Source organism: Anoplophora glabripennis, unplaced genomic scaffold (assembly GCF_000390285.2).
Source record: "Anoplophora glabripennis isolate ALB-LARVAE unplaced genomic scaffold, Agla_2.0 scaffold313, whole genome shotgun sequence".
NCBI classification, from domain to species: Eukaryota; Metazoa; Arthropoda; class Insecta; order Coleoptera; family Cerambycidae; genus Anoplophora; species Anoplophora glabripennis.
The window spans coordinates 393,888-412,036 of NW_019416419.1; the positions used below are offsets into that span (position 1 = coordinate 393,888).

Here is an 18,149-nt window from a genome sequence, read left to right on the forward strand (position 1 = left end):
AGTTCCTGGACTAAATGTATTTTGTATGGATGGAATTTATTCTTCTTCAAAATGGTTTGTATGCTAGTTCGATTGATCCCAGACGCAGATGCCAGCTGCCTCGTACTTAATGTAGGATCAAGATGAACTTGTCCCAAAACTGCAACTTCACTAGCTTTATTAACTATAGGTTTTTCAATTTCTCGTTTTTTATTGGCTACGTTCCCTGTCTCTTGAAATTTTTTTACTAACTCTAGAACATACTTCCTCCTGACATGTCGATCTTGATGTTGTTCATTAAATAGCTGAGCTGTTCTATTCGCACATTTATTGTTCATAAAGTAAAGCGAAATGATATCTACCCTTTCCGCAATGGAATAAACCATAGTGTTTAATTTTCAAAAACACAATTAAATAAACTACCAACCAACGCTTCCAAATAATACTAGAAAATAATTTGGAATCCACTAATTTTACGTTCATTGTGTGTGTATAGCATTCATTTCTGTTTTTTACAATTGTGTTTTTTTTTACGAAAGTGATAACAAATCGCCAAAAACCAATGTAACGCAAGAAATACTAAATTTATACCATTGGCGTACTTAACTCGAATGACTGACATTTTTACCGTTACTAATTGTTTGTACATAAGTTTCAACTTTAAAATCAAAATTCTTAATAAGTATTGGGCGGAATTATAAAATTTAAAGTCTGTTGTAAAGAGAATTGTAAGAGCTTTCAAAAGAAATATTACCCAACCCCCAATGCCATTTAAATATTTTGGGATGATGCTTACCCTTGCTTGGGGGTAAAAGTGGCGGAGTCAAAAATACCAGCAAAGAATGTCCCCCTTTAATCTAAAATCGACGGGTCTGAGCGTTTTTCTACAATCTTGACGCTGTTCCTGAAAATGGCTCTGTTTCGTGTTCATTTGGACACCCTGTATTTGTAGTCCATGAATAAAATAAGTAGACATACACCCCATGTTTTCCAACATACTATGTCTCTCACCTAATATTTTTTATTTTTTCCATATTTGTCGACATTTTGACTTTTTAATTTGTATATTATGTTCAGTAATATTTCATGAAACTGGAAAGAAAAATGACAAACAATACGCTAATTATCTTAATAAAATATATAAAATTGACGTGAGAAAATAAGAATTATTTTTGGTATATTTTCCACTTGTGACAAGCATAATGCGTAGACATATTTTTTTACGATATTTAACACATGTTTCCCAAAATGTAGTTACCTCACGACAAATGATGAATGAAAAATATAAATAGAAACGTGTTTACTTTTATCATTATGTGAGTTTCTAATTTATTATTAGCCATTATTATTAAGTGTAGCCCCAAAGTTGTAGGTATATTTCCATTCATATATTCCATTTCGTAACATTTAAATTCAAATAAACAGATTCCATCACACTAATCATCTTAGAAATTATCTAATCCTATCTTTGCACTATACCTATGTGGATTAAACTATTGTAGTCTTTAATTTGGAATTTGGGTCATTTAAGTTGTAGTGGGTATCAATATCATTTACCTGCATAGTGCAATTTTGACAAATTTAAAAAATAAGTTATCATACAAGATGTTCCAATATTCCGTGTACTACCACATACTTATTATTGGTGTCAATTTAAGATGATTCAACTAAACTTATTCGTTTATCCAAAGTTGGTTAGTTTAGTCGCTAAAGGGTGACAAATCTAGCAATTGACTGAAGTTATGTCACCAGCAAAAAAAATAGAGATTGTGTGTCTGTCTTTGCAATGATTACGGTTATTATGTCAAAAAGTGTGTGTAGGTAATGGCATACCAAATTTTATTTAAATCAGACAGTGTTTTAGAACATGGGCGCTGATAGAAAATCTTAATAGGGGAAAAATAATATTTGGAATACATATAATTTTGGGGCACCCTGTATAAGTACGGATTTCCTATTGCAGATGTGTTCATCTTGCGTGAGTTATAAATAAATTGTATACTACTATCATGATTGATTTTTATTCTAATAGTTGGTAGGCTTAATCAACTTTATTGTAACGTAAAAAATTAGATTCTACAAATAGACATACTTACCTAGCAGAGTGCGACAATTTATTAATAAATTATCTGACTTATTGTTTTGACCTCTGTGGTATGTTTTGCATTTTGAATAATTGACATTAACTACATACTTATTCTAGATTCGTCTGCTTTACATAAAACTCTAAATCTAAATCATACTTATGAGATGTTAAATTCATCTATTGATTGTACTTATATCTTTTATACCAGAAAAAATATACTATCAGATTTTGTGTACCCTTTACTGCATTGAAATATTAAAAGAAAAATTAAAAACAATGTAAAGATTTCACGGATAAAAGTTTGGAAACCATGTTAATTTTGTAATCATCAGCATCAAATCATACCTAGTGGAAAGTGAGTAAATATAATTTAAAATTTTCCACAAATTCGCATTGCTTCAAAGATGAAAGATAAGCAAATCGATAAATTAGATGAAAGAAAGAATTGATTTTCGATAGGACCTTTTTGCATTGTTTTGATGTTTTTTTTTATTTTCTCCTGATACTTGTTACAATGTAAAAGAGCCATATAGATAAAACGAACATCTATAAAATTAAAATAAAGATTTTTTTATAGTTTAAAAATTAATGAATTTCCTATTTCAATTTTAAGTTAAAAAGTATCTATACATATACCATTACACAAGTAGAATTAACTTCCTTTTATACCCCATGTATTATTCTTTGATATAATATTCACAAAGGACAACCAGTAGCTTTAATCTTGAATGACCATCGTTTCACGCCTTACTAATCCCCAATGTCGAGTTCGGACTTTGGAGATTATCAAACTTCACTAATGGACAGAGGTCCTCTCCCCCAAACCTTCAGGATTAACTCTGTATTATCGTGTATTATGTTATTTTGAAAATTGAAAAGAGCAACAGGGTAATGTACAAAACAATGTGTATGGAACCATTAAATTTGTTGTGATCTATGGAGTGTTCAGGAAATAATAAAAAGTGAAAACTGATGAGTTTATTTTTAATTTTACAAAAAAAATTTCAAAAACGGAAATAGGTACCTACCTAATTAAAATTTAACCTTCATGCTAATAATTTCGTTTTTAATAATAAATACTGGCAAAAATTGTTTAATCGCCTTATAACCCTTTTTTCAAACAGTCAAACATAGGAAATATCTACTATTTCTACAAATTCCATCAATTCCATATTACTTCCCTTAGTATCACCGCCTAAGTACCACTCATCATTTAAAATATTTCCATAAATAAAAATCCATAAAGGTCAAATCTGGTCTCTGGGGTGGCCAATAGTTATGACTATATTACTGTCAAAATTCTATTAGGGATATACATGTATTTTTCTCTAATTTGATTAAAATTGGAGACTATAGATGTTGCCAATATTTTTATAGATGATATACAAAATTCTAAAAGAGAATTTCAAAAGAGGTGTTTGTATTAGTGGAATGACTACTGAATATTTATTATTAAAAATAAAATAATTAGTATTAGTCAACTTGAAATGTTACAATCTTTTAATTATAAAAAACTTTTTAATGTGATATTAAAAATAAATTTCACTTTTCAATGATTATATATTTTCTTACTTTCTGATCGCCCAGCACATCGAAGTATAGATTTATCGAATAAAGAAGATGAACTCTCATAGAATTAACAGAATATCAACAAAATTATATTTTGCCAAACTATATTTTTTAACATTTAGTGTTGAAAAACAAGAATATTAAAGTGTTCAATTCCAATAGAATAAATAGGCTCAAAAAACCCAATCTGGAGAACATGCAGGCTACACGATAGGACTTCTACACATCCTACTATGTATCTTTTCAGATATTCTTCATTTAACTATGAAATTGAATACTTTCCCATAATACTTTTATTATAATTAATTGTTCTGAAGAACAAAAAACATAATCTTGTTAAAACTTTTGTTAGTTGTTACGATTCTATTATTTTTTGTTTTTAATCTTCAATTACGAAGAAGATACAATAATTGGTAGTGATAGATTTAACGATTAATGTTATTTTTCTTTTTACTGTTTTGTATATTTGTCGTTTTTTTGAATACCTACTAAGTACCTACTCCTTCCAATTATATTACAGTGATATTTACATGTAGGTAGGTACGTTTGCTTTGACAGTTTGTTAGGTGTGTTAGATCAAATTTACCAAACGGGTATTTTATTAAGAAAAAAATTACTATGCTAGAAAAGGTATTTGACAATAACCCCACCGTGTTCCAAGCAAAAAACATTTAAAAAAAAGTTTTTCTTTGAATCAATAATTTTATGATCCGGAAATCCTAATTTGACTTCCATCTCTCTCTGTGGCGGAATTTGAAAGATAAAGTAAACAAAGAAAGATCTGATAATTTATACTACGTAGCCTAAGGGAAAGAATATTGAACGAAGTTAACACTATAAATGGGATGTATAACAGGATATTATAAAAAAATCTTACTTGGAATTTCTTATCTAGAACAAGATAAAGACCTTTTATAATAAAATATTTTTTATTAATAGACAAATTAATGATTTGTTTAGTAAATTTAACTGCGGAAAACATACCCACGACCTGGTTTCATGGCAATCTTGATTATATGCAAGATAAATAAATATACCTATCAAAATACTATGCAAACTGTCAAAACAAATATATGACGTGTATACGTTATTGTAATCAGTTAATGTAGAATAATTTTAAAAAAAACGACAAATACAGGATATTGCATTAAAAAAAAAATAAAAGTTGCGTTTATATTTCCGAAATGCAACTTTCAGTTGTTTTTTATATACGTAGATATATTTCTTTGAGATCACAAGAATTTTTTTTAAATTTTGTTATTTCCCATTTTTTCCGAGATAGAATGATGAAATGATAAAGGAGGTAGGATGTTAAATGCAGAATGAAAATTGAAATACTCATTTTTTTAATGCTATTTTTACCTTTTCCTGTAAAATCACCTGGATTGAGATAGGTTTTGCATCTTAGCTCACAAAATGGAACACCCTGTATATTTTTAAACATATGGATTTCCGGGAAAATTCTATATATGTCTATATAAACAGATGCGCGGTTGCCAAGATATGTAGAAACTTCTTTGAATTTTGGAAAAAACATAACCTCGAAGAAGTTGTACTAACTTGGCTCAGCTACTAACACTTGGAACAAAATAATTAGACAGAGTTGTAGGCAAATGTTAGGCTAAGGTTCCCATATTAGCTATATCGATATTTTATACAGGGCATTTTTTATAATACAATCATTTTTAAAAAGTTAAAATTTGATTTTCTAAAATTTTTCAAATGGAACACCCTGTATTTTATTGTTCCATTTTATTCACATATCAGTCCACTTCAACTTTTATTCAGTATGTTCTACACCTAAAGTTGTTAGTTTTTAAGATATAGCAACATTTCTGGAAAAACCTAATTTTTATTATTTTCGATCGCAATAAATGGCTTTGAAAAAAACATTGGGTCAACTTGTCAGTTCATAGTTTATCATTCCAATTTGAGTTAATTTTATTAGTTAATATTTATTTGTGGTATTATGTAAAATAATAAAAATTAAGTTTTTTCAGAAATGTTGCTATATCTTAAAAACTAACAATTTTAGATATAGAACATGCTTAATAAAAGTTGAAGTGGACCGATATATGAATAAAATAGAACAATAAAATACAGGGTGTTCGATTTGAAAAATTTTAGAAAATCAAATTTAAACTTTCTAAAAATGATTGTATTATAAAAAATGCCCTATATGGGAGCCTTTGCCTAACATTTGCCTACAACTCTGTCTAATTATTTTGTTCCAAGTGTTAGTAGCTGAGCCAAGTTAATACAACTTCTTCGAGGTTATGTTTTTTCCAAAATTCAAAGAATTTTCTACATATCTTGACAACCCCGCACTAAAATAATAAACTGTTTATATTGACATATATAGAATTTTCCCGGAAATCCATATGTTTAAAAATATACAGGATGTACCATTTAAAAAATGCATTTGGCGTATCCCGTTTTTACTCATCGCCTTGTATGTGTCAAATTAATTTTGTAGTTTAAGTTTCTTAAGTGTGTAAAACTTTTATATAAACCTTTTTTCTGTATTATGAGTAGCAAGGGAGTTATTTTACTTTCTCACACTAATGGCCCACTCTGTATATAATTTTTTTAAATGCTTCATTTTACAGAAATTAAACAAGACCACCTTTAACTTTAATATTCTAGATTTCAATGTTTTCCAAAAAAGGTTTTAAAATCAAATAAAAAATAAAATGTTGAGGGTGAAATGATGACACCCCTTAGAACTAATCCATTACACAAGACGTTACTGTCCAAATATTCTAAGATTAAAATAAGAATAAGATATATCGAAGTAAATTAGGAAAATAATAAAACTTAACGTAAAGTTTTTAAAAATACCAAGCCATAAGCGTAGTCTATCCAAAGAAGTTACAATATCTTATAAACCAAGTCCTAAATAAAAATTTTGCCAGATTGAAAGAGATAAAACCATAGACTTACACAGGAAAAAGTAGGGAGAGTTAGCGAGCCTCCTCCCTACATTCGCGCTTCTATTGTTTTACCAAAGTTATACAAAAGATATGTTGGCATAACATAAAAGTCTGCTCTAAATTTCAACTTAATTTCTTAAAAAAACAATAGAAGAATTAACAAAAAACCTCTTTTTTGTAAAACTGTCAATAAAAATGACATTTTTAATTCATTGATAACTGAACTAAAAATTGACTTTTATAATCATTACGTGTCAAAAACACTTTTAACACTAGTGTAATAAAATGCTATATACTATATAGTAAGTAATATGCATTCTTCTCAAGATAATAGAAAGCTGTATTGATAAATTTAGAAAGACTATATTATTTAGAAACATTAATATTAATATTACAACCCGAACAGTTACTTATGTTAATTCCCTGAGAAGTAATTGCGGAGGTATTCAGTTTAACTACATTACTATCGTCGACGTCACCTGATGACGCTGATGTGAAGGTAGAAGAGTTCTCTAAAGTAATTGCAGCATTAGAAGAGGTACTGGTAGGTACTGGGAAGAATTATCTCAGCAATTTTATTTTTATTTGTAATTGAATCCTCGATGTAGCCCTCAACAACAGCTGATGATATCCATCCACCATGTCGTACCATTGTAATTAAATTAGCTCCCGAATCTGCTAACAAAGATACCGAAGATCTTCGGAAACAATGGCCAGTAAACTGCTTCGGATCTGACAATGTCAGAAGTTCCCAAAAGTATTTATCCCAACAGGTTGAAGAATACATTTATCGTTAACGTAATTTACAAAAAAGCGACGGTGACGGTGGGTAACGGCGGCTGGCTTTAATGCAGCATATTTACGGAAATAATTCAAAATATGGAACAATAAGGAGATTTCTGATTTTTCAATATCATCAAATGTCAATTTACAAAGCTCTTCAAGACGGCAAGTTCCAACTAAACCCAAAATTGATGCATCTTTTATCATTAGATATTTGGTGTATTAATTGTTCGCTAGTAAATATTTTCGATTCTTTTGGTCGATATCCTACACTTTTTCGTTTTAAAAACGCTATTAGCTTGTAATACTTGCTTATATCCATGTTGTTTTTGATTTGCTAACTAGCTTTTATCATAGGGGCATTATACCACAGTGTTGACGCCCTCCATAACATACATTTTTCTTCGAAGTAAGCCAAAAGTATATTTTCAGTAAACTTGTCTGCTATTTTCTTCATTTTACACCATTCAATAAGTCTTTTATATGCTATATCATATCGTTGCGCGATTTCTTTGGCAACAGGTCTAGAGTTGCCCTATTTGCGGCCTCTATCAACATCTGATGGAATAATAAAATTAGTGTCATTCCTGTATTTTGAAAAAACAAAATCCATTTTTTTAGTTTTTTAACACTTTTTATCATGAAAAAGAAACGCTAAAATAAGCAATGTCATTTTCACAATAGAATTTGATCTACTTTTTTGAAATACCGTCCAGCAAATATTTATAGACAGTTTAAAATCACCTTGTATATTAATAATAATAAAATAAATTAAATTAACATATAATAATAATATAATTCGAAGAGTTTAAAAAAGAAAATATTTTCACTTTTACAAGTAAAGACAGTTTTTTGTCCCTTCCTTTCTTTTCCTCGTTCGAAGTTTAGGAGCCAATACATATTAAACGTATAGCAGGTAGTTTTATAAAGTTTGCTCAGTCCCCATTGTCTGTTCCAGATTCGGGCTCGGAGAGCGGGTCCCACAAAGGAGGCGGTGGGGGTGGGCTGCGGAAGGGCGGCGGCGGAGGCACCGGCAGCGACGGCAAACCCACCCGGGTCCGCACCGTGCTCAACGAGAAGCAACTGCACACGCTGAGAACGTGCTACGCGGCCAACCCCCGACCGGACGCCCTTATGAAGGAGCAGCTTGTGGAGATGACGGGACTCTCGCCTAGAGTTATCCGGGTGTGGTTCCAGAACAAGCGGTGTAAGGACAAGAAGAAGACGCTGCTGATTAAAGCGCAGATGCAGCAGGAGAAGGTTGGTGTACATCGATTAATGACACGCATAATGGGTCGTTTTTTGACGTGATTTGGAAGAGATTCACAATACACAATCGATTTCTTATTTCCGATAGACAAACAATTGACATTGCTTTATGTTGAGATTAAATATAGCTTATTGTAAAATTACGCTTGAACGATTATCCACTACTATTGGCCTTTGTTGGCACTGCCTAGCAAAATAATAAGACTTGACATACACAATAGATTAGTAGTAAATAAGGTCGAAAATTCGATCTAGTAAAAATATTGGGAAATTCTTCATAACAATGTGCACAGTGGCGGCCCGTGGGTTTGATTAAGGGGGGAGGGGGCATTTTTTGAAAAGAGAATGTATATGATAGGAGCTACAGGGTGCGGCACCATTTGCTTGGCGCCGCAGGCGAAAAATTTTGAGGAATTTCAAGGTCATTGTGTTTTGCAAGTACAAACCCCAAAATGAATACTGCCAGTGTGTAGGGGGTAAACATGGGCATCACTAAGATGTTTATCTAAAACGGGATCAATTTTTATACTATAGTCTATCAGTTCTAAAAATTCCTCTTTGTTTACCGAATCACTTTTTTCATTATGTTCACGAAAAGGAAGGTTACATGTACCATATAGTTTTAAGATATCTATAATTTTTTAAAGAAGCATTCGATTTTTCTTAACTGTTTCGTTATGACTATTTATTTGTTCTGCATAAGCACTACTTAAACAAGAAGCAATATTTACTCTTCCTAAAAGTAAAAAACTCACCAAGTTATTTTTGTATTTAGGAGAATTTTCATGTTTCTTAATTTTGTCCGGTAAATATTTCAAGTCAGAAACTCCAGTTTTCGTCCACTTTTCTTCGCCTGCTCTAAGCAATAAACATACAAAACAAAAAAATCTATTTGTTTCGTCACAGCCACACAACCACAGGGTCTTATCATAAATGTAACCAAATTTGCGAATAAAAGCCGGCCTACTTTTGCACTCTTTCTGCACCTGAACTAAATTCAACACTGGCGTTGGACGTCGGTTATTTTTCAATTCGACTTTTTTCCTCTAAACTTAAATTACTATTAACAAGTTTTTTATTTCACAAACCCTCATTTTAAACTTAAACTTATAAAATATAATGTCTTGCGCCAAAGCAAAAACCAAACACGTATAACCACACTTCAGTGACACGGGTTACTGCCACATGGAGTCCAAAACAAAGCGCGCGAGCCTATCGTCGCCTATCCCCTCCACGTGCCAATTTGTCCAATCATATGTAAAATTATGCTTGCATGATGGACTCAGATTTCACCGTCCGCGATGGAGTGGGGATTGCGCGCGCGGTCAAATATAACTCTTTGGTACGATCATAGATGGCAGATGGCATTAATCTGAGCTACTTTCACGGAGTACATGCACTTTATGCAACCAACCTAACATCCAAGACATATTAATGCATGCTATTTAGATTTTTTATTGATTTAAATAAATACATTATTTTAAGTTTACAGTTTGAAAATATCTGGGAGGGCGGAGTCCCAGAGTCCTCCTTCACGAGCCACCACTGAATGTGCAGTATGGGGTTGCTTATTATTTGGCGTATGTAACGTCACTACTAAAAAGGTCTATTGTGAATATAAACATGACGATAGTTCCCTATTCTGAAGTTTGTAAAGATGTCCATCATTCATTTTGAGGAACCTTGATGAAACATGACAAAATAATCAAAAAAGTTGTTAATAATGGTACCTATTTGTTTATTTAGGTATTTGTCGAGAATAATGTAAAGAAACCAATTATATATGGGAATGTACAAAGCATATAAAATACAATAAATAACTACACTGATGGTACTATTCTGTAATATGTTGCAGCGACTGTAAGCGAAAACCTTCAAATTTTACAATTTTTTTTGGTAAATGTAATCAACACTATTTCAAAAAGTATTAATCTGATTTACAGAAAATGTCACAAAAAATCGCTTAAGTAAATCTTGTTATATTTTTTTATTCTCAATATAAGGAAGAATATTACAGAATAGCACCATAAATAAAAAAATAAAATAAAGATAGCAGAGAAAGAGAAGACATTTAATGATAAAATTACCTAAACAAATTAATGCTATACCTACCCACACAAATATAAAATTTATTTTTAATAAAAACGTACAATCAAATATATCATCTATACAGGGTGATTCAGAGCTTATCCAAAAAAAAAATTCTGGATGTACAGGGGATCCTTACAAATGCAATTTTGTATAGAAAAAATCAAAAAGGGCAGTTCGAAAACGATTTAAAAATACACTTCTGTACGTCACTGGAAACTGGTCCACTGTAAAACCTGACCTCGCGAAAATGCGACCGGCATGGCGGTGTGATAAAAACGGACAAAAAACTTCCGCAAGGAAAGAAATAAATAGAATTTTATAGCACCTATTTTACATCGGCAAATTCAACTGCTTTTGCCTTTATTGTTATTATTAATTAATAAAATTCATTTGTGTTTTTAAATAATAAAATCATTTGACATACCCGATGCGTGTAAACACATTTGGGCCCGTCTTACTCAGTTTCTACGAACTAACACAAATGTTGTCTTGCTTCACCATAACACAAATGCTTCACCATAATACAAATGTTGTCTTGTTTCACCATAAATTAAAACGATATCCATCAACTCCCGAGTTGCTATACACGCAAACCATTTTTGACACTAACTACTAAAAAACTATTGTAAACACCACAGATAACAGGTAAACACTATCGCAACGACGATTGCAAACCCTGATTTCAGTATTCGGAGTCGCTAAGGCCACGGCCTTAAGAGATCATCGTGGAGTATTCTAATAATAAGATACAATACAAGTCATATATTTTAGAAAGAGTCCCTATTTTTTACACTTGATAAACTAATGTACACACTATCGCAAAAATGTTAATATAATATATTTTATAAATTATTTAGGTTCTACACACTTAAACTGGGTTGCCAAATGACAGATGAGTTAGACCGCATAAAAAAATATAAAATACCTTTAACACCTTTAACAATATTTCAATGTTCTGTTATCAGAACCTATATTATTTCTCTTTGTAAAACATAAATTTTTATAAGTACTATATTGTCATGGTTTATTGAAATTTAGTTCATTGTCAAATGTAACTCCGGTGACTTTAATACAATTAATGAGGTTAAATTGTCCAATTTGCTTTTAGTATGTGACACTATATTATAGTTAGAGGCATTTCAGATTAAACCATTCACACTACTCAATGACAACAAGAGATTAATTCGACAATAAATTGTGGACCATCGACGTACAGTAAAGTATTAACAGATACATGTTGAATAATAGAGGTCCTAAAATTGATCCTTGCAGGGCATCAGATGATACAAAGAAAGATAAAAGATAAGCAATCATAAACCTATATAAAGAAAATACTACTCATATGGTTTTTCAAAAGCAGATTCCAACAGTAGGGACCCTATCAGTCTGTCAAATTTGTTTCAAGACGTCATTTTGATGTCATGGCAAGTTTGATAAAACCATAGTTTATGCTTTTGTCACAAACAAAACCATCAAACTAGCCAAACCCTTCTCATTAACGGTTCTTTACTATGCCCCTGTCAGACTATAAAATTTTCATAAAATTTATTAGAACTAGAATAAAATATATCTATTTCATGTATTGGATGTAACGGCAATTCTTCCTACAAATTTTATTGAAAATCTGCTTATTGATTATTAGGTATTAGTAGCATCTAATACAAAGACGTATTCCAATAATCACTAGATATAAAAGAAGCGTAGCAGCCAGAATCTTGTGAAAAATATGACGCTTGAATCTAAAATCGACTTCCTGGCATAGAAAACTCCAATAATATTGTCACTCACTTTCATGCCGAAATGATGGTTATATTCATAAATCTAGTTCGAACCGTAATTTAAACACAGCTTTAAAATGTACCTCTTTAGGTCGACAAATGGATTTTTTATTTATCACACTGGCAGAATATCTGTAAACACCGTATTAGAATATTTCACGCAGATGGCCGTAGATCTAGATCTAGATTTTTTTCTAGATTTTAACTAATTTGATAATAAATAATAATATAGTCTCCAAGTCTAAATAATTCGACCTCCTACATTTGAAAATATTTTTTTCTAAGAATTTATCCCAACTCTCCCAATACACAATATAGAATAAGAAAAGCAGAAGACTTTACATATACATCTATAGAATTAATGATCGAAATAATATCGAAAAGATAATCATTTTTAAATATCGCTTTAATAAAGAATAAACTAATAAGGCTAACGTGTCTCATAATGATAAACGCACTTAAATATTTAACGATTTTAATCCGCAGGTAAAGTCTAAATTCAATAATTTTTTAATTGCTTTTGGACAAAAACACTCACACTCATGAGTATGACGTATGTATACGAACCACTCTTGAGTGTTATTTCACTGTAAAATTTAATAAGTATTTTTTTCTGTGTTGCATTAGATAGGTATGTGTTATTATTCATTGCACCTAAATGACCATAATATCATAATTCAAGCGCGATTGTAAATAAGTATACAGTAAATATAGGAAAGTATTAAAGGTGAATTTTGTTCAGCACCGGCTTTCATTGTTAATTTTATAGTCGTTCATAAATAATTTAATGTTTGTTCGAAATGCCAATGACACTAGCAGTAGGTTCTTAAACAGCTCCACCTGTTTATCACCTACATATAGAAACAAGCTACTGGTTTGTTGTAGATTGGTATAATGCATGCGAAGTAATTTCGAACGATTTTTCGTTATCCTTATATGCCTTTTTCACTCTTCACTGTCTAGACCCTACGTCATTTCTATCAGCTAAAAGACCAGATTTGTTTGGAAAGTTAAGAGTGCGAGGGCGTTACTTATTCTTTTTATTTAATTGGATATTTCTGGCACTCTGAAAAACACAATTTTAATAAAGCCCTTGCACCAAAAACAAGGGATTAATTTTATAAATTTAATGTGGATAATAATCACCATAACATATGACACAATTTTCTTTTCGAAAAATGCTCCGTTTTTGTTATGGAAACTTTCGCTATCAAATTGCCTTAAACAGATGGGATAGGGATGGGATTTTTGGTTTGTTTTTCTTCCTTCCATAGAGATATAAGACATCATATGTAGGGTGTTTCCGGTATGTACTTTAGGTCTCCTAAAGGCAAATTTTATTTTCGATAATTTAAATTTTTCTTGATCCTAATAAATAACTTTTTTAAATCTATTTTTAACAGTACCTAATTCTAAATAAAGCACATTTAATAGAAATGCCTCTTCACAACCTGTTTACCAAGAATTAATATAATTTCGGTTTCTTTTCAACAAAATTTTAACGAACGAACTACATACAGCAAGTTCTGTAGCTTATCCCAATAGGCATCAACCGGATAGAAAGTTATTTTCAAGGTTGTTTCAAATAAAAACGGGTAGCTTTCACCCCCGCAATAGTCCACCAGTAGTTCGCACCCAAATATCAATATCCACCACATAGCACGAAATGTTACTATACGTTTGTTCTATTTTACATGAACAATAGCTTTATCGTTTCACTTTATTCCAACACAAAATTTATTAGAACATGACTCTACCAAGCGCAAATTTTTGGGAAAAAGTGTAGTCATTACAGGCAAGATTCAGATTTGGGTTCAAATCTTGTTCACGGATGGGGCAATGTTCACCAGAAGAGGTGTATTCATTCAATGTTAGAAATTCTCACGATAAATTATATCAGAAGTCGAATGAAATTTGGATTCGGCATTTTCAACATGAGTTTCAAATGAACAATTGGTTTAGAGTAGTTGACTTCTTGAGACACTTAACGCAGAACATTAATTAAACTACCTTAATATAACGATTTATTTTGAGTTATTGGAAAATATTCATCCTAAGCTCTGCCTCATCATCAAATGAAAGTTCGGAATCACCTGAATACAGTTTTTCCCAAACAATAGTATGAATGATGCATGCAACTATCCTTGGCTAATCCCAGATTTAAATCCAATGGACTTTTACTTTTTGGGGCTACGTCAAACATCTTGTAATCAATACTAGCAACGAGTTACGGCAAAGGATTGCAACTGCTGCAGATTCAGTTCAAAATTTCAATCCGAACTTATTGAACGTATGGAAAATTTTGTTAAATCGACGCAGAAAATACATTAAAGTAAATAGTGATCACTTTGTACATTTACGCAAACATGAACATTAAATAGGAGGTACCAACAACAATTCCTATGATCAACACCGAACACAAGGCCACATATGAGTTATGATACAATGCTAATTAAATTTGAAATCGGCATCACAATAAACTCCCGGAGACCGATTTTTGTTCAAATGTATATGTGTCGAAAAATATTAAGAAAATGCGATTTTTTCATCCTTGACACCTGTATGTTAAGAAATAAAGAAAATAATATTTAATATTGTCTTCAAGTGTTCAGGGTATCATTTAATATGAAACAAAAGTTTCATACATACAAGGTGCGTGCAAGTAAATAAGACCTTAAAAAAAAGAAAAAATGTTTTCGGCAAACCCGATTTATTTTATTCAAAATAGTCCCCTTTCGACTCGATACAGCGATTTGCCCTACCTTAAAACATGTCGAATGAGTCTTTTATATAATCGGTCCAGATGTCCCTCAGGATGTCGGTACAAGCCTTCTACGTCCTCAAAACACTTTCCTTTTATCGGCAAATGTGTTTTTCCGAAAGGGTAAAAGTCAGACGGTACCAAATCAGGCAAATACGGGGAGTGGTTGACAGTTAAAATGCCATTTTTGGTCAAAAAATCAATCACAAATCTCGATCCATGAAATGGAACATTATCGTGCAACAAACGTCAACTTCCTTTTGCGCGATATTCTGTCCGAATACAACGAATACGATGCATCAAACACTTCAAAACACCAAGATAAAATAATTAACGGTTTGACCCGATGCGATGGAATGAATTCTTTGTGGACAATGCCCTTCGAATCGTAAAAGTAAATCAACATTGTCTTCACTTTTAACTTATACAAATGAGATTTTTTTAATTTTTACTCGTCTGGCGCCTTCCACTTGGCACTTTGGTGCTTGGTTTCTGGATCATATTGAAAACACCACCTTTCATCACCAGTCACAATGTTGTAAAGGAAGTTTTTATCCTTTTTGGCCTCCTTCATGGTGTCCTTCGTGTCCTTTGAAATCTGAGCAATTTTTGGTCGTCAGTCAACTTGTGCGGAACAAACCATGCATACACTTTTCGGTAGCCCAAATGTTCGGCTAACATGCGATAAATTGATGTACTTGAGATGCTCAGTTTCAATTTCATGGATTTCAATGAAGATTTTGGCTGATCTTTGATGAATTCCCGCATAGTTTTGATGAAATCTGTGGTGATCACGGATTTCGGTTGGGCAACATGTTGCTAGTCATTTATGTCATAACGACCGTTTATAAATAGCGTAGGTATACCTACCACTCATGAACTCACCATGCATCAACTTGGTGCATCAATTGAAACGTTTCGGTAAAAGTGTTATCAAATTTATATCGAAACTTAATACCTATTAATTGTTTGTTCGATGCTCATTTTTATACCGATAACTCCACTTCTATTCGTCCAAATGTCATGAAATTTTGACAGTCCATCAGTGAAGGATCTACCTTTCCAACGCATGTAATTGCCAATAGATGGCCTCACCTATTTCCGAAAAGTCCTGTTTATTATGGAATACAGCTTGTATATTGTTTTAAAAATTAATAAAATATAGGTGCTAAAATACAGATACAGTATCACATCAGAATATTATCAAAATAAGTTGTGTCTATAGACCTACAAAAAATTTAATAAAATACATTCCATAATATTAATACATTATTTATTAACAATTTTCTCCAATCTCTAGTGTGAACTAAGCTTAAAGGAAAAGTCTAGCATTAAGAATAACTTCTCTGTACATTCCTAGACAAACTGCACATCCATTAAGTCCCAAGTACACAGTTTTAACCACAATGACTAAAAAAACAAAAACATATTTTACATTTCGTATCAAGGTTAATAAAAACCTGTTCGACACAACACGACACTCCCAAAATAAAAGCTCAAAAAAGCTGCACCAGGCCAAGGAGCTACTTTTGAGCCGGCCTACCAATAAGGACCGCGATAAACCGCAAGCTTGGCCAAAAAACGACGAAATCGATGTGTGAAGCTGAGCGTCACATGTTGTGCGATGTGCAACGCGATTGGCCGGGAAGGCAGAGGCGGGCGCTGTCAGCTGACGACACGCCTCTAGAGATTTACGGACGACAGCTCGGGTCGCGCTGGGTTGGTACGAAGAGGATTGAGTGGACAGATGGGGGACGCTTAGATTAATGTCGCTAATCAATAACGCGTCGGGGTTAGAATGGAAAAGGGGCCCGACGGCTGCTGGCAAATATTCGGATTTGCGGTTTATGTAGGGAAGGATTGAAAATAATTATGCTTATACGTACCTACAATGTATTGAGGGATTGTAAAAGGAATAAAAGTGATAAATGCTTACGAAATTAAGAAGTGAAATAGCCGTTTGTGAAATAGTGGAATTAACTGAAACTGTGCGCAATATCGTACCTAATAAGTTCCAACAGCCTTACTATATTTTATCTAGATTACACCAACATTAGCGTAAACTGTAAATCCAACATATGCATCTAACCTCACAATATTTCCCAATATATTTTCTGCGCAGTGGGAGTTTTTTGGGTGTAGCGCATAAAGGTACTTAAAACAATATAAGTATGATATTTATACAGTGTATTTACAATCGATTGGCAGAAATATTTTTTGAAAATAGGATAATAATACTTAGGTATATATCTACCTAGGTACTGATTTAGGTACCTACAACACTGATATGATGAAAACTTTTAGTAGTTTGTAATACATACCATGTATTACAACATATAGTTGTTAATATGGAATAAACATCCATCTAAATTCAGCTAAATATGAAAATAACTTTATTAGTAAGGCTGTCAAAGAGAGCCTCAATTCAATGGCGTACCAAGCGGGTCAACCGAGACATACGTGAGCCGCTACCTCAGAATCACTTCACGTCACTTTAGTATACTGTTAGCTTTCTTATCCGTTGGTCTTATGATGGTGTATTGTAGACAATTTAATTTGTTGATTTTTAATAAATAATGCGTACGCCTATGTCTCGCGGCACAGTTCTGACAGCCCTATTTATTACTTACAACTTTTCGATTTCAAATCCTGAATTGCCTCCGTTGTATAGTACTTATTATGTGGTGTCGTTATACAGGGTGTTTTGTAACGATCCAGCCATACTGTAATAGGAGATTCCTGGAAATGGGCTCATCTAACCCAACAAAGGTTAGGTATTAATAGTGGCGCTACGTTCGGCATGCATGCATGAACGTGTAAATAGTTTCAACTTATTTGGCTCTCACGGTATATGATTTCTGATATTAAACATCGGTTCTTCATAAATTTCTATGAATAAA

At 32.2% G+C, this 18,149-nt stretch overlaps 1 protein-coding gene across 1 annotated transcript in view; it reads left to right on the forward strand.

Annotated features, from left to right (window-relative positions):
- LOC108908519 (insulin gene enhancer protein ISL-1) overlaps positions 1–18,149 on the forward strand; it is a 152,251-nt gene that overhangs the window by 122,480 nt on the left and 11,622 nt on the right. Inside the window, exon 4 of the mRNA XM_018712575.2 lies at positions 8,309–8,610. Within this exon, the coding sequence (XP_018568091.1) occupies positions 8,309–8,610 (302 nt within the window). The remainder of the gene's footprint in view (positions 1–8,308; positions 8,611–18,149) is intronic.